This window comes from Bidens hawaiensis, unplaced genomic scaffold (assembly GCF_021521415.1).
Source record: "Bidens hawaiensis isolate Kalapana, Puna unplaced genomic scaffold, B.hawaiensis_p1.1 tig00040053_1, whole genome shotgun sequence".
NCBI classification, from domain to species: Eukaryota; Viridiplantae; Streptophyta; class Magnoliopsida; order Asterales; family Asteraceae; genus Bidens; species Bidens hawaiensis.
The window spans coordinates 74,015-93,730 of record NW_027497055.1 but is presented as its reverse complement, the minus strand read 5'-3'; the positions used below and the strand labels follow the sequence as shown (position 1 = coordinate 93,730).

General features: G+C 39.8%; 1 protein-coding gene across 1 annotated transcript in view; it reads right to left on the bottom strand.

Annotated features, from left to right (window-relative positions):
- The window catches only part of LOC143591775 (uncharacterized), an 85,631-nt gene that overhangs the window by 16,270 nt on the left and 49,645 nt on the right, over positions 1-19,716 (bottom strand). The window contains exons 2-6 of the mRNA XM_077071877.1: positions 10,327-10,502; positions 10,087-10,265; positions 9,068-9,352; positions 8,916-8,974; positions 8,761-8,825 (exon numbers count right to left, since the gene is read on the bottom strand). Of these exons, the coding sequence (XP_076927992.1) occupies positions 8,761-8,825; positions 8,916-8,974; positions 9,068-9,352; positions 10,087-10,265; positions 10,327-10,502 (764 nt within the window). The remainder of the gene's footprint in view (positions 1-8,760; positions 8,826-8,915; positions 8,975-9,067; positions 9,353-10,086; positions 10,266-10,326; positions 10,503-19,716) is intronic.

The window sequence follows — 19,716 nt, the reverse complement described above, 5'->3', positions numbered from 1 at the left end:
ACGGAACTGCGGAATAGGCCGAACAAGCGGTTAATGATACACACATACAAATAAACAGCCAAGTAAACGTCCTCAACACATGGGATACTGCGCGACTAAAGCTCATAAACAAGTTTAAGACTCTAAGTTTGTATGAACACATGAACATCCCAAAACATTAAAAGCAAAAAGGGATTAGGTACGAGATTACTCACTTGATAAATGATGCGGTGTAAGATAAAGCAAGAACCAACTTTAAACAAGTACAAGTTAACCTATAAACAAGATTATTGTTTTAATGATTTGTATTAAGTCTTGATTATAAGTTAGCATAATTAATAAGTAAATTATTATATATATATATATACATTACCGGAAAAGCAGGGCAGAACGGAGGAAGACGGAGGCAGAGAGGGAGGCGGCAGAGAGCAAGAGTAAGTGTAGTGTGTGAAGTGTTAAGAAAATAATACTATATATAGGCAAACCCTAGGGGACACAAACCCTAGAAAAGATTTCCAAAAGTAAAAGAAAAGATATCAACAGTAAAAAGTTCTGAAAAGTAAAGATATCAAAAGATATGGTAGCAGGGAAAAAGAGAAAAAGGCTGACAGGATTCAGAAAAAGGCATGGGCGGTTCAGATAAAGGTACAGGTCAAGCATGGAAAAAGCAGATCTCAAAAGATAATGTCAGTCACTTTTTCTGCCAACCAATGGGGTTGGCGCGCATGCTGCGCCGAAAGTAACTTTTCAGACATAAAGCAGATTAGGTCAACAGCTCAAAAGATAAGATAACACAAAAGCAAACGGCTAGATTCCACAGAAGAAAACTCAAAAGGGTTTAGCGCGAGAAGGCTAAGGCGCGAAGGCAGACACAGAAGGTCAAGAGAGCGCGAGCGCGAAGGCAGACGGAACCAACCTTAACGCGTCGCGGAAAGAACTACATTTCTAAGCGCGCCGCGGGAAGAATCACATTTCTTAGCGCGCCGCGGGAGGAACTAAAATTCCTAACGCGCCGCGGGAAGAACTATAATTCTTCGCGCGTCGAGGGATGAACTACAATTCTTAGCGCGCTGCGAGAAGAACTACAAATTCTTAGCGCGTCGCGGGAAGAACTACCGTTCTTAGCGCGCTGCGAGAAGAATTACAATTCTTAGCGCGCTGCGAGAAGAGTTCGTCTCGCGTATCGCTGAAACAGGTGGTCTTCACGCAGGATTCCTTGTAAGGGAGTCTGGCGCGTGGAGCTGCGCAGACAACCTTAGGCGGGAAGGAACAAGGGACAAGCAAAGAGTTAGAAGAAAAAGAGGGAATCAAGGCGTAAGGGCGGGACGGCGACAAGAGGGAAAAGAAGGCGGAAAGAGAGAAGGAAGAGGCGGGAAGGAAAATATATATTATTATTAAAAGTAAAATATAAGTATAAATAAATATTAAATCATAAAAGAAAGAGATCGGGTCAGAGAAACGGGTACCTGGGTCGGGTCGGATCGGGCAGATGTCACAGTCTCCCCTACTTTAAGAAATTTCGTCCCGAAATTTATCTCGAAGTAGGTTGCGCAGAGAACAGGTGCGGGTACTTGATCTTCATTTGATCTTCCCTTTCCCATGTAAACTCGGCTCCGCGCTTGGACTCCCAGCGAACTTTCACGATAGGGATACGACTGCGCTTGGTTTGCTTTACCTCGCGATCCATAATCTCAACAGGCTTCTCAACGAAATGCATAGTTTCATCAACTTGAACTTCATCAAGTGGAATGTGAAGGTTCTCGTCGGCTAAACACTTCTTGAGATTGGATACATGGAACGTTGGATGCACATTACTGAGCGCGGGCGGCAGGTCAAGTCTGTAGGCAACTTTTCCCACACGCGCGAGAATCTTGAATGGACCAACATAACGAGGAGCAAGCTTACCTTTCTTCCCAAAGCGGACAACACCTTTCCAAGGCGACACTTTGAGGAGAACAAGATCACCAACTTGAAATTCGAGAGGCTTTCGCCTACGATCTGCGTAACTCTTCTGTCGGCTTCTGGCAGTCAGCAGATGATCACGGATCTTGGCGATTTTATCGGTTGTCTCTTGAACAAGTTCGGGTCCTGTGATTTGAGCTTCTCCCACCTCGCTCCAACAAATCGGGGAGCGGCACTTACGACCGTAAAGTGCTTCAAATGGGGCCATACCAATACTGGAATGATAGCTGTTATTATAAGAGAACTCGATCAAAGGCAGGTGCGAATCCCAATTACCTCCAAAATCAAGAACACAAGATCGGAGCATATCCTCAAGAGTTTGAATAGTTCGCTCAGACTGACCGTCAGTCTGAGGATGATATGCCGTACTCATGTCCAAGCGAGTTCCTAGCGCAGATTGGAGAGATTTCCAAAAGCGAGATATAAAACGGCCATCGCGATCGGATATGATGCTCAAAGGAGTACCATGGCGGCAGACAATTTCCTTGACATAAAGCTGCGCGAGTTGCTCAACACGGTAGTTTTCACGAATGGGCAGGAAGTGAGCAGACTTAGTCAATCGATCCACTATTACCCAAATGCTATCATGTTTGCTTGCTGTCAAAGGTAACTTGGTAATAAAGTCCATCGCTACACATTCCCATTTCCAGGTAGGAATTTCTGGTTGTTCGAGCAAACCAGATGGGCGTTGGTGTTCAGCTTTTACTTTAGAACAAGTCAGGCATCTAGCTACGAACACAGCAATATCCTTCTTCATACCGGGCCACCAATAAGTAATGCGCAAATCCTTGTACATCTTATCAACGCCGGGATGAACAGAATACCGAGATATATGCGCTTCACTCAGGATATCAGCGCGAAGATTCTCATCAAAGGGAATCCAGATGCGATTGAGATAGCAGAGAATTCCACTCAGATTAGGGACAAAGAGTGCTTCCGCGCCACACGCTAACTCGGCGCGAAGGTTACCATTACTGATGGATGCGCGCTGCGCGTCGCGAATGCGTGATTCAAGATTGCTCTGAATCGGCGCAAAGTGAAGATGCGTGCGCGGCAAAATACAGTTAAGCTGGCAGGGTCTTCGGCTGAGCGCATCGGCTACCACATTAGCCTTACCAGGATGATACCGGATCTCACAATCGTAATCGCTGATGAGTTCGTTCCATCGGCGTTGCCTCATGTTAAGTTCCTTTTGATCAAAGATATGCTGAAGGCTTTTATGGTCAGTGTAGAGGATACACTTAGTACCATAAAGGTAGTGTCTCCAGATCTTCAAGGCAAAAACAACTGCACCAAGCTCGAGATCGTGAGTTGTATAGTTCTTTTCATGAACCTTGAGTTGCCTTGATGCGTAAGCGATAACCTTGCCTCGTTGCATAAGAACACAACCGAGACCTTGGTTAGAGGCATCGCAGTATACGACAAAATCATCATTACCCTCAGGTAGCGCAAGAACAGGAGCTTCACACAACAAACGCTTGAGCGTTAGAAAGGCTTCTTCTTGCTTCGAGCCCCAAATATACGGTTTACCTTTGTGCGTCAGAGCTGTTAAAGGCAAAGCGATCTTCGAGAAGTTCGAAATGAAGCGCCGGTAATAACCAGCTAAGCCCAGAAAGGAACGGATCTCGGAAGGAGAGGATGGCGTAATCCAGTTCTTGATTGCTTCAATCTTGGATGGGTCGACATGAATACCCATCTTGTTTACAACATGACCAAGAAACTGTACTTCATCAGACCAGAATTCACACTTGGAAAGCTTAGCATAGAGTTGCTCAGCTCTAAGCTTTTGCAATACCAATCGGAGATGTTGCTCATGCTCGGCCTTGGTCTTAGAATACACCAGAACATCATCGATAAACACGATCACGAATTTATCCAAGAAAGGCCTACACACCCGATTCATTAGATCCATGAAAACGGCGGGTGCGTTGGTTAGACCGAAGGACATGACCAAGAATTCAAAATGGCCATAACGAGTTCGAAAAGCAGTCTTCGGAACATCTTCATCGCGGATGCGCAACTGGTGATAACCAGAGCGGAGATCAATCTTCGAGAAACAAGAGGCACCTTGGAGTTGATCAAAGAGGTCGTCAATACGCGGTAAGGGATACCGGTTTTTAATGGTGAGTTTGTTCAACTCGCGGTAATCAATACACATGCGAAACGATCCATCTTTCTTTTTAACGAACAACACCGGAGCACCCCAGGGCGAAGAGCTAGGGCGAATGAATCCTTTAGCAGTCAACTCTTGAAGTTGGCTGGCCAATTCTTGCATCTCAGCGGGCGCAAGACGATAAGGAGATTTAGCTACAGGGGAAGCACCAGGGACAAGATCAATACGAAACTCGACTTCACGAGCGGGAGGGATACCAGGAAGATCATCAGGAAAAACTTCAGGGAAATCACGCACAACAGGGATATCGCGAAGCTTCTTTTCTTCAGCAGGTTTAACCACATGAGCTAGGAATGCAATACACCTCTTCCGCATGAGTCTTCGGGCTTCGGCGCAAGACATAAGTTTAAGACCGCGGGAGGGTTTTTCGCCGTAGATATGAAGATCACCATTTTCTCGAGGTATGCGAATCAATTTCTTGGCGCAAATAACTTCGGCGCGATTCTTCGAGAGCCAGTCCATACCAATGATAACATCAAAGCTTCCAAGAGGCATGGGGATGAGGTCGATCAGAAAATCGTTTTCGTTAAGGTTAAGCGTGCAATCTTTAATCACAGAGTTAATTAAAACAGTTTCACCGTTAGCCAATTCAACTGAAAAATTTTCTTTTAAATCGTTGCGCGGTCGCGCAAGCTTCTGCTCGAAGGCGCGAGAGATAAAACTTCGATCGGCGCCAGTATCAAAAAGTATAGAAGCATAAAATCCGTTAAGCAAAAATGTACCATTAACTACGTCATTATTCGCTTGCGCTTGGTGCGCGGTTATGTTAAAAGCTCGTCCACGCGTCACTTGGTTCGAAATCTGGTTCACCGGATTCGCTTGTGTGATTTGCACTTGTAGTCTCGGGCACGCGTTCCGGAAATGACTGGGATCACCGCAGTTATAGCACGACCTGGGTCGTGGGTTTTGGTAGATTGATTGTGGGTTCTGCGGGTAAACTGGTGGTATTGGCGCAATTGGGTTGGCGGAAGGGACTCTACAGTATTCGGCAGAGTGACCAACGCGGCCACATCGGTTACATTGTCGACACGGGGTTTGGGTTGGGTGGTGAAGTCTACAGGTTGGGCAAAAGGGTTGATTTCCTGTGTAAGATTTCTTAGGTGGCGGGGCAGGGAGTGCTGGATTGGTTAGGGCATAGTTGTGAACTACAGGAGGTGTTGGGTAGGCTGACAGAGGGTTAGGCGTGTAAACTGGAGGTTGGTAAATGGGTTGCTGGGCAATGGGCGGGTTGGTAAGCGCATAGGCCTTGCGCCTGCGCTTGAGGTTGTTACGGTTTGAGGGTTCAGGTTTGGTTTCTGTTGGTTCAGGGACAGTCTTGGTGAGTTTGGTCTTCTCAGTTCCCCGCAGGAACAGGGTTCCTGCTCTGACATGGTTGTCGCTGAGCACAGCGGCCAACTCAATGGCGTCAGAGAGGGTAACTGGGTTTCTGGCCCATACAGAATCTTGAATTTCCATGGGGAGTCCCCCAAGGAATTTCTCGATTGCTCGGCGTGAAGGGGTAACAAGGTGAGGGACAAGCAAACTTAGTTCATGGAAGCGCGTCGCGTACTCGCGCGCTTCACCGCTGTACTGCTTAAGATTCCAAAATTCTTCCTCCAGGCGCTTAACTTCGTTGGGAGGGCAGAATTCTCGCGTAAGAATTTCCTTAAATTCCTCCCAGAGCATGCTGGAAGCAGCTTCTGCGCCACGCGCATGAGCTACTCCATTCCACCACGTAAGCGCTCTGGATTCCAGGACACTGGAAGCATACAGGGTTCGTCTGTCTGAGGGGCATTGGGTGTGAAGGAAAGTGTTTTCTATTTTCTCAAGCCACTGGAGCATCACGGTGGCTCCTTCAAGACCTGTGAACTTTGGAGGGTTACCCGCGTTAAAGGACTTAATGTTATAACTCGAGGTATTGTTTTGGCTCAAGGCTTGGGCTATCGCGGCGGCCATTTCCTGGGAACGTTGCTGTCTACGCATGCGCGAGGCTTCTCTTCTCTGAAATCGGCGAGATAGCGGAGGCATTCTATAAAAATTTTAATTTTAGTTAATATCTTGGTTTTAGCACAAGGTATAACCTCGAAAAGCTTGGTTTCACGGAGTTAGATACTATCAAAAGTTAAAGTAAAATAAATGACCCTAAATGCAGACTTAATAAGGGTAACAAATTCGAATCAAGAATCGACAATTCATGTATCACCATGACTTTCCGAATTCCCAATTTAAAATATACGAGCAAACGAGTATTGGAGATTGACGATTCATGTATCACCATGACTTTTCAATCTTCAATATAAAACGTACAAGAAAATGAGTATTGGAGGTTGACAATTCATGTATCACCATGACTTTTCAAGTCTCCAACCTCAGAACATAATCGCAAATGGAAATTGAAAATCAACTATTCATGTATCACCATGACTTTTCGGATTTTCAAGTCCAACAAACGAATATGTAAGTAAAATCAATAAAAATCGAAATTCAACAAAAATCGAAATATCGCGAAATAAAACATAAAATCATATACTGCGCAAGCGCGAGCATATTCACAAATAACGAGTAATTAACAATAAGCGCGCAAACATGAGATTTCTCTCATGCGCGAGAAGGGACTCTTAGGTATTCTAGGCCGTTACGTCTAACCACCTATCCTAAAGTCAACGAGCTCTGATACCAATCTGTAACACCCCGACCAAAGGCGGATTATACATCGGGGCGCCACATATTGTTTCATTACTCGTGACACTATTGGGTGTCAATATTTATTTATACACATTTTATCGCGCACGCGCAGCGGGGAAAATAAAGAACATAAATCAAACATAAATCAATATATTATAAATTATAACATTCGAACAACATTAACTTGTCTTGATACATTTTAATTCTAAGTCCAAAAGTAAAAACGTCCTACGTGTCCACAAGCTCCAAAGCAGCTACTGCAAACCTGAACATGTGTTAAAATAAACGTCAAACACTTGCGTGTTGGTGAGAAATCAAGTTTAATACAATACATAGATAATCATAAATCTGCGCGCAACACGTGTATGTCTAGAGTTTAACAAGGGTGTAATCAGATTGTGATCAAGCCTAAGATAGTTCATAGATCATAGTTCAATCCATGCTCCCAATTGAGCATAAAAACGAGAAAACATCTGTGCAAGTGTAAACAAAGAAAACCGTAAACGATAGGTCTCCCGTGTTCATCTAATGGTACCAACGGAACTGCGGAATAGGCCGAACAAGCGGTTAATGATACACACATACAAATAAACAGCCAAGTAAACGTCCTCAACACATGGGATACTGCGCGACTAAAGCTCATAAACAAGTTTAAGACTCTAAGTTTGTATGAACACATGAACATCCCAAAACATTAAAAGCAAAAAGGGATTAGGTACGAGATTACTCACTTGATAAATGATGCGGTGTAAGATAAAGCAAGAACCAACTTTAAACAAGTACAAGTTAACCTATAAACAAGATTATTGTTTTAATGATTTGTATTAAGTCTTGATTATAAGTTAGCATAATTAATAAGTAAATTATTATATATATATATATACATTACCGGAAAAGCAGGGCAGAACGGAGGAAGACGGAGGCAGAGAGGGAGGCGGCAGAGAGCAAGAGTAAGTGTAGTGTGTGAAGTGTTAAGAAAATAATACTATATATAGGCAAACCCTAGGGGACACAAACCCTAGAAAAGATTTCCAAAAGTAAAAGAAAAGATATCAACAGTAAAAAGTTCTGAAAAGTAAAGATATCAAAAGATATGGTAGCAGGGAAAAAGAGAAAAAGGCTGACAGGATTCAGAAAAAGGCATGGGCGGTTCAGATAAAGGTACAGGTCAAGCATGGAAAAAGCAGATCTCAAAAGATAATGTCAGTCACTTTTTCTGCCAACCAATGGGGTTGGCGCGCATGCTGCGCCGAAAGTAACTTTTCAGACATAAAGCAGATTAGGTCAACAGCTCAAAAGATAAGACAACACAAAAGCAAACGGCTAGATTCCACAGAAGAAAACTCAAAAGGGTTTAGCGCGAGAAGGCTAAGGCGCGAAGGCAGACACAGAAGGTCAAGAGAGCGCGAGCGCGAAGGCAGACGGAACCAACCTTAACGCGTCGCGGAAAGAACTACATTTCTAAGCGCGCCGCGGGAAGAATCACATTTCTTAGCGCGCCGCGGGAGGAACTAAAATTCCTAACGCGCCGCGGGAAGAACTATAATTCTTCGCGCGTCGAGGGATGAACTACAATTCTTAGCGCGCTGCGAGAAGAACTACAAATTCTTAGCGCGTCGCGGGAAGAACTACCGTTCTTAGCGCGCTGCGAGAAGAATTACAATTCTTAGCGCGCTGCGAGAAGAGTTCGTCTCGCGTATCGCTGAAACAGGTGGTCTTCACGCAGGATTCCTTGTAAGGGAGTCTGGCGCGTGGAGCTGCGCAGACAACCTTAGGCGGGAAGGAACAAGGGACAAGCAAAGAGTTAGAAGAAAAAGATGGAATCAAGGCGTAAGGGCGGGACGGCGACAAGAGGGAAAAGAAGGCGGAAAGAGAGAAGGAAGAGGCGGGAAGGAAAATATATATTATTATTAAAAGTAAAATATAAGTATAAATAAATATTAAATCATAAAAGAAAGAGATCGGGTCAGAGAAACGGGTACCTGGGTCGGGTCGGATCGGGCAGATGTCACATAAATTGTGTTCTTGTGACCAAGGATAGACAAAACTGCAATAAAACAAATGAATATAATAAAAATCATGACATTCAATGATACCAAAAAAAAAGAATCAAAAGCAAGTTTTTATGAATACTTACAAAGGCCTAAAAGTGAATCAAGAAGCATCACTATGGCAATAACAATCATTGATAAACGTCTGAAACAAATAAGAACAGAAAGTAAATGAATCTTGAAATATCAAAGATTTTAATTGAAAATAACCAACAGTTTAATAAATCTTGAATCATACACTGTATCAAAAACAAATCTTATTTTTTGAGAATTTTGTTGTGTTTTCTGCCTCAATGTGTCAGCAGCATTGTTTAAGTCCACAGTCAACCGACCAATATCATCGTTCACATCTGAAGGAAGAAAAACCTGTGCCACGTTAACCGTTTTTGCAAGTGACAAATAGCCCGTGACGTTTAAGAGCGTTTGCACGGTGTAATCTGATTGGTTAACAACATAAGTCAATGTGTTGACTGCTTCGCCATGAAACTCATCTTGTCCCACTATAAAAAGTATGCAACCGATCCTGTAAATCCAGATAATCACATTTTTGAGGTATGACACATTTGATTTATTCAAGAAAACTGAAGGTAAGTCGAAAAATGTCATTTTTGAGAATAAAAATAGAGACATTTTTCTCTTAAATTCTGTTAAAAAAGGGTTAAATAGGTAACATAATCAATTTGTTACTACTGATATAAACTTAGGCCTGTTAACGAACCAAACGAACATGAACGGTTCATGTTCGTGTTCTTTCGTTTAACTTTAACAGAACAACTGATCCCACACAAACAAACTAAAAGAACGGGGTTTTCTTGTTCGTGATTTAGAAAATGAATGCGTTCGCTCATTAACAATATAATCGAATGGGTTCACGAATGTAAACGAGCGAACATAAATGAACATAGATGAACCAATTAGAAATAAACTTGAATTCCAATGTGTCGCTCCTAAAAGTTATTTAAACTTTTTTTTCATTACAGGGCATCTAGTTTATATTAACGAGCTTAAAAACACGTAAACAGGCTAAATGAAAGAGCATAAAACGAACATAAATGAACGAATGAGACATGTGTACATGTTTGTTTTCTTCAACTAAATGCACATAAAAAAGTGTTCATGTCCGTTCGTTTATTCATTTAACAAACATAAACGAACTTCTTGCCAAACGGTTGACTGAATGTTCGGTTCGTTTGCAGGCCTGATTTTGACCCATAATAACACAATATGGTATTTCAAGATCACAGTTGAAATGCTCACATTGAGGCACACGTGAATACAATAAGCAAAATCAAACATATCCTCTGCGAACGACGCGATTCTTTCCCTTTAATATCAACTCTCCATCCGCAACACTGATGCATAATCATCGCGATACCAAAACACAGGAACCACAATATTGAAATAATAAACTCAACCGCGCCTGTAAACCCAACTGACTGTAGATAATGTTACCAAAGAGTATAAAATGATACCAAGAGACTAAATCTTGAAACTTACAGCCCAATAATGTTTGTTGGTAATGTCCCATCCACCTTGATAGCGTTTAAAACGGTTAAGAATGTCGGGCCTCTTTGTCCTTGACCCTGCTAATACAAGGGGGCCCTTGGTGGGAGCCGGGGTGTCACTTGAAGAGCTTAAGATCCCATTTCGCCAATGGCGTAAGCTTTCGTCTCCTGTCAATGGCAATCATATAAGGTGAAGTGAGTTTGTAAATCATATAAGGCCTACGGGTGGGTTTTCTTGCTAAGAAAATGCGTGTGAGTGTGTTGTTGTTCATTTGGATTGTATGTTGTTGAAACAGTAGAAGCAACTGTAAAGAAATGCTGAGAAACAAACAAACCTAACATAAATTTGGATTGATCATTTGAGTGAGATGAAACAGAGGTGATGAATAATAATAATAATAATGAAGAAGAATTCTTCTTCACCATTCTTCAGATGATTTCAAATCAAAATCTCATTCCATTACATAAATTAAAGAAATTCCAAATTCTTTTTATTTTTTTCTAGAAAATAATCAAGAATCACATTAAACTTGCAAGCAAACCTATACGTACACTAATTGTTTATATTATGACATGGGTGTGAAATTAAAAGGCGGGTTATGAGGGAATATGTGTTTAGTAGTGATACAGAGTAGTAGAAGAAGAAGAAGAAGAAGAAGAAGAAGAAGAAAGAATTTATGGGTTTATTTCTCTTTCATTTATTTATTTATTTTTATCTTTAATGTTTATTAATTCATTAAATTCTTAATAAGAAAATAATTAATGTTTGTGATTGAATAAATAAAAACTGTATCTTGTTTGAAATAGTAAAACAAAATATTAATTATTTACATCATGATATATATAAAGTTTTAATTGCATTGTTATCCTTGTGATTCATTTACATGTGAAAAATGAATATAGGAATTTTCAAAAAATCAATTATTATAATTTTTTATTACCTACTAATATCCCGAGTTTTGTTACTAAACGTCTAAAAAGTTACCATTTTGGGTTTTATTGTCTGAATGAAGACTTTTTGAACTTTAGACTTTTCTCACATTCACAATTAATATGTTTATAATTAGACCTTGTTTACTTATTTAGGAGCTTTGACTTTCATGTCTCTTAGGTGTGAATTGTGTAATTTATCTTGAATGTCCGTTAACAAATTGTAATAGTTTATAGTTTTAGTCATTTAGTGATCTTATATAAATAGCAAATTTTTTATAATATTTATTTTAAAAGGGTAGATTTTAATTAAATTCATAGTAGAAGTTGGTAAAAAAAAGTAATAATAAAGAATAAGGGGAGTGGGATATTAGTTGTTACATTGAAACGTAATACATGTGTTTTATAAAATCATAAAATCTAATACAATGGGATTAAACCCATTGCCGTAGGTGTTATTTGAAGAAGATTGATCTCTAAGGTGGTTATGAGGGATGTTGGGAAAGACATTACTAAATACCTATGCGACTTTCAGTTTGGGGTGGGAGTCCTTAGTGGTGCAGAGGCCGTTCTTCATAGCGCGAACAGGTTTTTAAGTAAGTTCCATTCTGATGGGTCATTGGCTATGCTTACTATTGATTTTTGTAATGCCTTCAACTTGGTGGATAGGACTGCCCTTCTGAATGAGGTTCGGGCCCGATGCCCATCTATTTCCTTATGGGTGAACTTTTTATATGGGCAACCAGCCAGGCTATATGTGGGGGATGGCCACATTTGGTCCACCACTGGGGTTCAGCAGGGGGACCCTTTGGGACCTCTTCTTTTCGCCTTAGTTCTGCACCCACTTATTCATCTAATCCAGAGTTCCTGTAAGCTTCTCTTTCATGCTTGGTACCTAAATGATGGTACAATTATTGGGGACTCTAAAGAGGTTGCCAAAGCTTTAGATATTATCAGGTCGGAGGGTCCCCGCCTGGGCCTTGAACTTAATATTAAGAAAACCGGAGTATTTTGGCTGTCGCGCAATTGGGTTAAGGTGCAGGAGGGGGTGCTTCCCTGTGAGATTGGAAGACCGGTGCTAGGTGTGAAACTCCTCGGGGGAGCCGTTAGCCGGGATACCGGGTTCATCAGTGAACTTGCTATGAAAAGGGCTTCACGAGCTGTGGAGTTGATGAGCTATCTCCCGCATTTGGGGGACCCTCAATGCGAGCTCCTTTTGCTCCGCTCATGTATGGGAGTTGGAAAGTTGTTGTTTAGTCTCAGAACATGCCAACCTGTGTATGTAGGGGAAGCAGTTTCTGTGTTTGACAATGGCCTTCGGGGGGCGATTGAGGACATCGTGGTTTGTGGAGGTCCCTTCTTTGGAGATTTTCAATGGAGGTTGGCATCACTTCCGACTCGTTTTGGAGGTTTGGGTTTATGTTCAGCTTCAAACGTTTCTACTTATGCGTTTGTGGCCTCGAGGGCGCAATTTTGGGAATTACAAGACCACATTCTTCGAGGTTGTGGCATTGATGGGTTTGACTCCGATTATGGGAGTGCGATAGATCGGTTGCACATTTCACTTCCCGATTTTGACATTAGTGGTTTCTCTAATAAAGACACCGCCCCCCCCCCCCCCCTAAAGCCCAACATGCTTTGGCGAGTGCCCTTTATAGTGGAATCATCAAAAGTTTGGAAATGAAGTTTGATTTATCCCATCGTCAGAAAGCAGTGTTTGAGTGTCTTCGGGCTACTCGGGCTCAAGATTTCTTAAGTGTTCTCCCTATTGAAGGATTGGGCCAACATATGTCGGCTGTGGAGTACCGGGCCATCCTGAAGTATCGGTTAATGATCATTTGTTTCCGGTAGATGAGCCGTGCCCGGTTTGCCGTAAGGTTTGTTTGGATTCTTTTGGCGAGCATGCGGTTCACTGCAAAGAGTTGCCTAGGTTTAAGTACAGGCATGATTTGGTGAGGGATGTTCTATGCGATGTTCTTAAACGAGCCGGAATTTCAGCTAAAAAAGAAGCCCCCGTAAACTTTCTTACGGATCCTCAAGAAGGAAGATCTACATTACGACCGGCCGATATACTTGTTTTTGGGTGGGTAGGGGGAAAACACGTTTGTGTCGACCTCACAGGAGTGTACCCTCTTGTTGGGATTAGGGACACTGGATTTGTAGCAGGCCAGACAGCATTGAAGGCGGCATTGGGCAAGGTTGCTAAACACGAGAGAGCTTGTTTGGAGAATCAACACGTGTTTATCCCCTTTGCCTTTGACACTTTTGGTTTCTTAGCTCCGGATGCCGTGGACCTTTTGAATATGTTTCAGAAAGTTGTGTATAGTAACGTATCAGCCCATAAGAATCAAAACCTTGTTTTTAGTCGGATTGGGTTCGCTATCCAAAAGGGGGTTGCGGCGCAGCTTGTTGCCCGCTTACCTGCCACTTCATTGTAAATCGTTTGGATGTTTCTATGAAATATATCATGTTTATGTTACATGTTCATTTCACGTGACCCTGATTGGTGTAAAAACAAAGGAATACGACTTAGACGCTCCGTTATTAAAGGTTTGGATGTGCACTAACTATACACGCAACACATCACTATAAAAGGTTTGGATGCACATATATACACGTTAGTGTTGAGTTTGTGAAGGCTTGGGCTCGGTTACATGAAGATCTTCAAAACATGCTTTTATATGGGTTTAACAATATGGAAAGTCGCCAAAATGAACACGACATAACTAATTACCAAAATAAACATAGAAGCGTCTGTAGTTTAAACACTTCATGAAAATTGAGGACTTCAGAACTTAATACATGACACTTTTCAATGGAAGCTTTTGTAGCTTAGACATTTTACTTGACAGACAGACCCACCCATGAACCACTTATTCCGTGACACGTGACACTTGTAACACTCCGACTTTAAGCGGAATACGCTCGGGTGAAACGTACAGATCACTCATAAGCTCGTAACACTATTAATAGTGACAATATATTTATTTTATTTCATAATTTCACAAGTACACAAATAGTTTGATAATGAGACAAAAAGAACATCACATCTAAATGAAGCAAATATTATTTATTGAAATAATCCTAAGGTATAACTAATTTTCTTGTCCTGTCACTTCATCGTATCAACCTACAGCACGTTTAAAATAATATATTTTGTCAACAACACATGTTGGTGAGTTTTCATAAGTTTTTGCGTATATAAATATATATAAAATGTGTGATTCAATGATCGTCATGCAATAAATATTCAAACATAATGTAAATGAAATCAAATAGTGTCGTCCTCCCGTTCATTTAGCCGAAGCCGCAGAAGTCGGGGAAATGAGAACCACCTTACGTAAACAACCGAAGTCGTAACGTTAGACGGCGCAGGTACGTCCCGTCGGACCCTCCAACTATGTGTATGCGTTTGCGTAACTTCCACCATAAAAACAGTAAACACGTTGCAAGCAAGTTCATTTATAATCATACACAATATGCAAGAATAATATTAACATGTACGATAAATGTGAATCGTTTTCTAAATAAGTGCATAACTAACGAAATAAAAACTTGTGACATGCTACACTCCAAAAATATTAAAAGAGTTAAATAGGGGTTATGAAAAACTCACTTGTTAAGTAAGCGAGTCAAGAGAGAAAAATGCCTTTAAGCGAGTGAACTGAAAAGGTTCGGTTCAACAAATGCCCCTAGATAAATAATAGCTAGGCTTAAAAAAATAAGTCGCGTAAAGAAAATAATTTGGCGAGTACGTTCGGTTTATGACAAATGATTTATAAAGAAAAAGTATTTTTGGTTTATTGAAAAGGTTATTGGTTATTTGATTTTTAGGTAAATTTATTTTAGTCTTAGAAAAATAAATGGGTTATAATAAATATTAATTAATTTAGATGATTCCGGTTTGTTCCAACCGAACAATTAATTAAGAAAACTAGTTTAACGAGTGGTTCGTTTTTTGGTCGGACACGAACCCGGTTATTGAGTCGGGTTTGTGAGTAACATAATTTGAAAAAGATGAAGTAGTATGTTAAAAAAATGTTTGTTCTTGATTATTAGTTTGTAAAAATAAAAGTTGACTTTTAAACATAAAATTCATAAACCGAACATAAGCGAGCCGATTACGAAGAATGATAGGTCTCCATGAATGTCGTTTGCGTTATCATCATGCATGGAAACAATCATTATGCGTAACGAAAGAAATAAACATTACCCGATGATTGAATCACAAAAGAAAAGAAAATAATATTTCTTGAACAATTGACTTTTGAAGTTTAAACTTGAGAGTTGAGAGAAAATGAAAAGTTTGGATGAGTTGAGTGTAAATTGGTTGTGTAAAGAATGTAGAGAATGAGTGAGCTTTATATAGGATCCAAAATCGTTAATAACAAGGTCAAAATAAGTTATTTTGATGGCTAGTCAAGAGGCTAGTCATAAGGCTTGAAACATGGTTTTGACTAGTTGAATGTCTTTTATGACCAATTAAATTCTTTGACTCAATTTATAAGATAAAGTTGATATAATACTTATGATTAAATTTGTAATATCATAAATAACAAAACAACATAAAAAAAACATAAGCAACATCATGAACATAAATACAAAAACAATTCAACATTTTATTAATAAATAAAGATCGGAAATGTGTCAAAAATTTTAAATGGGTCGGGTTTTCGGGTTTTAAAAATGACGAATGTCACAACACTTTTCAAAGGAAACATCTACACATACGTCTTCAAGGGGGAAACGTCTAAAAAAAGACGTTTTCACTTAAACGTATAAATGTGAACCTATAATTATGCCTAGGATCAAAGAAAACGCATGAGCCCTAAACGCTTCCTTTAGCTTAGACGGCTTAGTCGGTTTACACTCTAGCTCCACTACTTTAAACTCTTCCGTCCGTTTTTCAGACGCTTTCGAACGAGATTTAGGTATATACAATTAAATAACGATCGTCATAGTGATCTCAGAAAACATACTAATTACGTTCATATATAGTAGACATCGGTCCAAAAGGCAAAATTAAAAGAAATAATAAAAGAGAAAGGGAAGTGGGATTTTAGTTTGTGTTGGTAGCATGTCTCCTATTAGTTTTTTTTTAATACAAGCGTGCTTTGTTTTATATACCAACAAAAAAAAAAGTATGGTCTACAAAATTAAAATGCTTCACCGCATATTCCATTCACGGGTATCTTATTATAAAACGGATGAAAATTCATGCGTCTAACTAAAATTGAAAAAAAAAAAAAAGTTATTGATAGCTTATATAATGTGTTTAAAACTTTAAATAACTAGTATTAAACATCCTCCCGTCTCGGAGGGGGCTCTAAAAATAACATTGAAACGTCTTATTGAACCTGTGTTGAAGAGAGCGATGGACCTGCGCTTTGCGGTGAGACTATTAAATTTAACGAAAGGTAGATATAAAAAAATTTCAACCATACACGCTTGTTGCAAACACACAAATACTAGACCGAAACCGTAAGTTATAGAAAAAAAAACTTAGTTGACTTAGAACCCGCGCATTGCGCCAGGGCTGTTAAATGGGAAAAAATACATGTCAAAATGTTGAACCACACACAAGCTTTACGGTTTGTTAACTTTGAGTTGGCAGATTTAATAGCCTTTCTGCTAAAGGTTTGGAGTTTCTTACTCCCTTGGTCCTCTTTGTTTGTTTTCGGTGGAGATTTTGAGTCATGTTTACTGTGGGTGTCTCATTGCATCAAGGATTTGGAACTCGCTAGGCCGTTGGTTGGAAGCGGACTTTCCCATTAACTCGGGGTCGGAAGACAATTTGAAATGGTTGGTTCGGCTAGTAGACGGGTGAAGAAGAAAACGATGTGGTCGAGCCGTTGAGGCAATTATTTTCACTGCTTGTCATGTTATTGTTCGGTACTCTTAAATTGACCCGGCTAGTGAACCGGTCAAACATGTTTGGTCCACCAAATAGCGTTGGGAGTTTAGGGCCATAGTTTAATACTAGTGAAGCCCAAAAATATAGTCACTTCAATATCAAGCCCACAGAAACCAGCTCATCTGTTGCTTGCTGTTGGGTATTCTTTCAATTACACTTAATAGCTACAGATAAAAATAGAAAAGCTAATTAATTTATTCATGGAGTTATATATAATTTAATTACAATTTTGGTGTATATTTGTGTAAAAGATTATGAAGATAAAAATATAAATGTGGTAAATGTGAAGTTACTTTGTTTTGTAATTAGTTACAATAACGCACAATGGTTTGTTACATATTTTGTCAAAAATGAAAAGAAAATTAGTAAATAAACAACGTGGAAAATGAAACTGTGTAAAGAATAAACGACTTTACTTTTATTTACACATATTTAAGATGAAAATTAAACAATACAATAGACCTTAATAAAAATGTGATATATAGTTTATTTATAGGAAATATTGAGGTTATAATTAATTTTAAAAATGGTTATGCTTATCTTTCCTTTGAATTTCTCTACCACACCCCAACTTAAAAAACGTTGTATCAGTTTTATAATGACGTATACTTTTTCGCTTTTAACAACTCTTTATCTATTTTAATTCTCTCTTTGTTCCTCACTATTTATCTTTCTCTCAAAAAAGCTCATGATTGTTACGCTTTTGATCATGATTCGTAGTTTATTTTTAAGATAGCTCATGATAAGAGTTCAAAACGATTAATAGTTGTCTATAACAAAATTCAAGACACTGGTTGGTTAGGGAGACAATTCTTTTTCAGTTCGAGACTTACTCAAATATCAAGAAAACAACATTACGGGAAATCGCAATACAAAGGATTTTTTTACATAATCATCCTCATGATTTGTTGGTGTATATTTGGAAGACTAGAAACAGAGCTATCTTCTCTAACAAACCTATGTGTCTTGCAAGAACAATTGAAGACATAGATTGGGTTATCTCTAGATAAAAATCCGTTCTACTTTTAAAAGCGTTGTTTGGAAAGACTGGTGTAATTTCTCATGTAACTTTCGTTGTATTTGTTGGTTTCTAGAGTCTCCCTAGTTGTCTGAATGAAGTTTGGCGTTCCAAAACAGAAATTAGTTTCTGGCCAAATGAGACGTTTAACATGAGATTGCTTTCTCGACGTTAGAAAATTTTATAATTATTAATGGTAAGAATACATAGTTTTTAAGAAGCCCAGAAATAAAACCGAGCCTTGAGATCAAAATAGTTGATGATTTATATCTAGTGTACTAAAAAAATTGTATGGCGTCATATTAACATAGTCTACTTATCTGTTTATTAACATAGTCTACTTATCTGTTTATATGAAAGGATGTGTACCTACTCAACTGTTAGTATATGTTATAGTACTTGTTCAACAGTTGGTAAAGGTTATCCTGTTAGATGTATGGATCGTCAAACTGTCTCAAGAATTGATAAAAAGTTGAGAAAATTACTCTTCGCTTTTTTTTACTTTAAGGCAGAGGCACAATGAATCCTTAGTATAGAACATGAGTTATCATATTATTTAAAAATAATAAAATAAAATAAGTATAATGTTACTATCGTTATACAAGAGAAATGTCGTAGTACAATACCTTGTACACCGCAAACCCTTCGTGATGCAATTACCCTAGCCGGTGCTCTTTCGAAAACCATGTCAAAGCCGGTACCCTCACTATCAAAAGCTCAAAGAAACCCAATGAGAAAAGTACACCCGAACCATCAATCCTCACCAAAGTTGATCCGCAAGCTCAATCCATAAACTACTATAACTCATCCCACCACTCCAAGAAGAAAAGTAAACCCAACTACCGAAACTATGCCGTCATCCACCCATCACAACCTCAATCTCAATCCAAGCACTCCAAAATTGAAAACCGTAATCCGGCTCTTATCCCTTGTGTAACACTTGCCAACGCCATCATCCCGCTTACTCCGCTTGCCGCCAATGCACTAAGTGTAATCGCTATGGTCACCTTAGCAACGTGTGTCAGGAAGCCTCTCGTGGGCAACCCGCTCCACCAAGATCCGCTCCATCTAATCAAAATCGTCCCGCACCTTTTGCTCAAACTCCTCCTCAACCTAGTGTTTGCTTCAATTGCGGATATCTGAATCATTTCCCCAATGCTTGTCCTCGACTTGCTTTTGTTAACCAAGCCCAAATCATACCCACACCCTACTACCAAACCCAAGCCTAGCAAGTTCAAACCTATCAACCACAAGTCCCGCAACTCTTTGCTCCTCCGACTCAACCGCTCCAAACGATGCAAGCCCTCCCGCAAGCTATGCAAGCTCTTCCTCCTCCTCCTCCTCCGACTCAACAAGTCAACCACGGTAACCAAGGGCGTGCTTTTATGATGAACGCCAACCAAGCTCAAGTTGCCAACGATGTGGTGAACGATACATTTTTAGTAAATGAGCATTTAGCTTCAATTTTATTTGATACCGGAGCTGATAGGAGTTTTATTTCTTTTAAATTTGAATATATT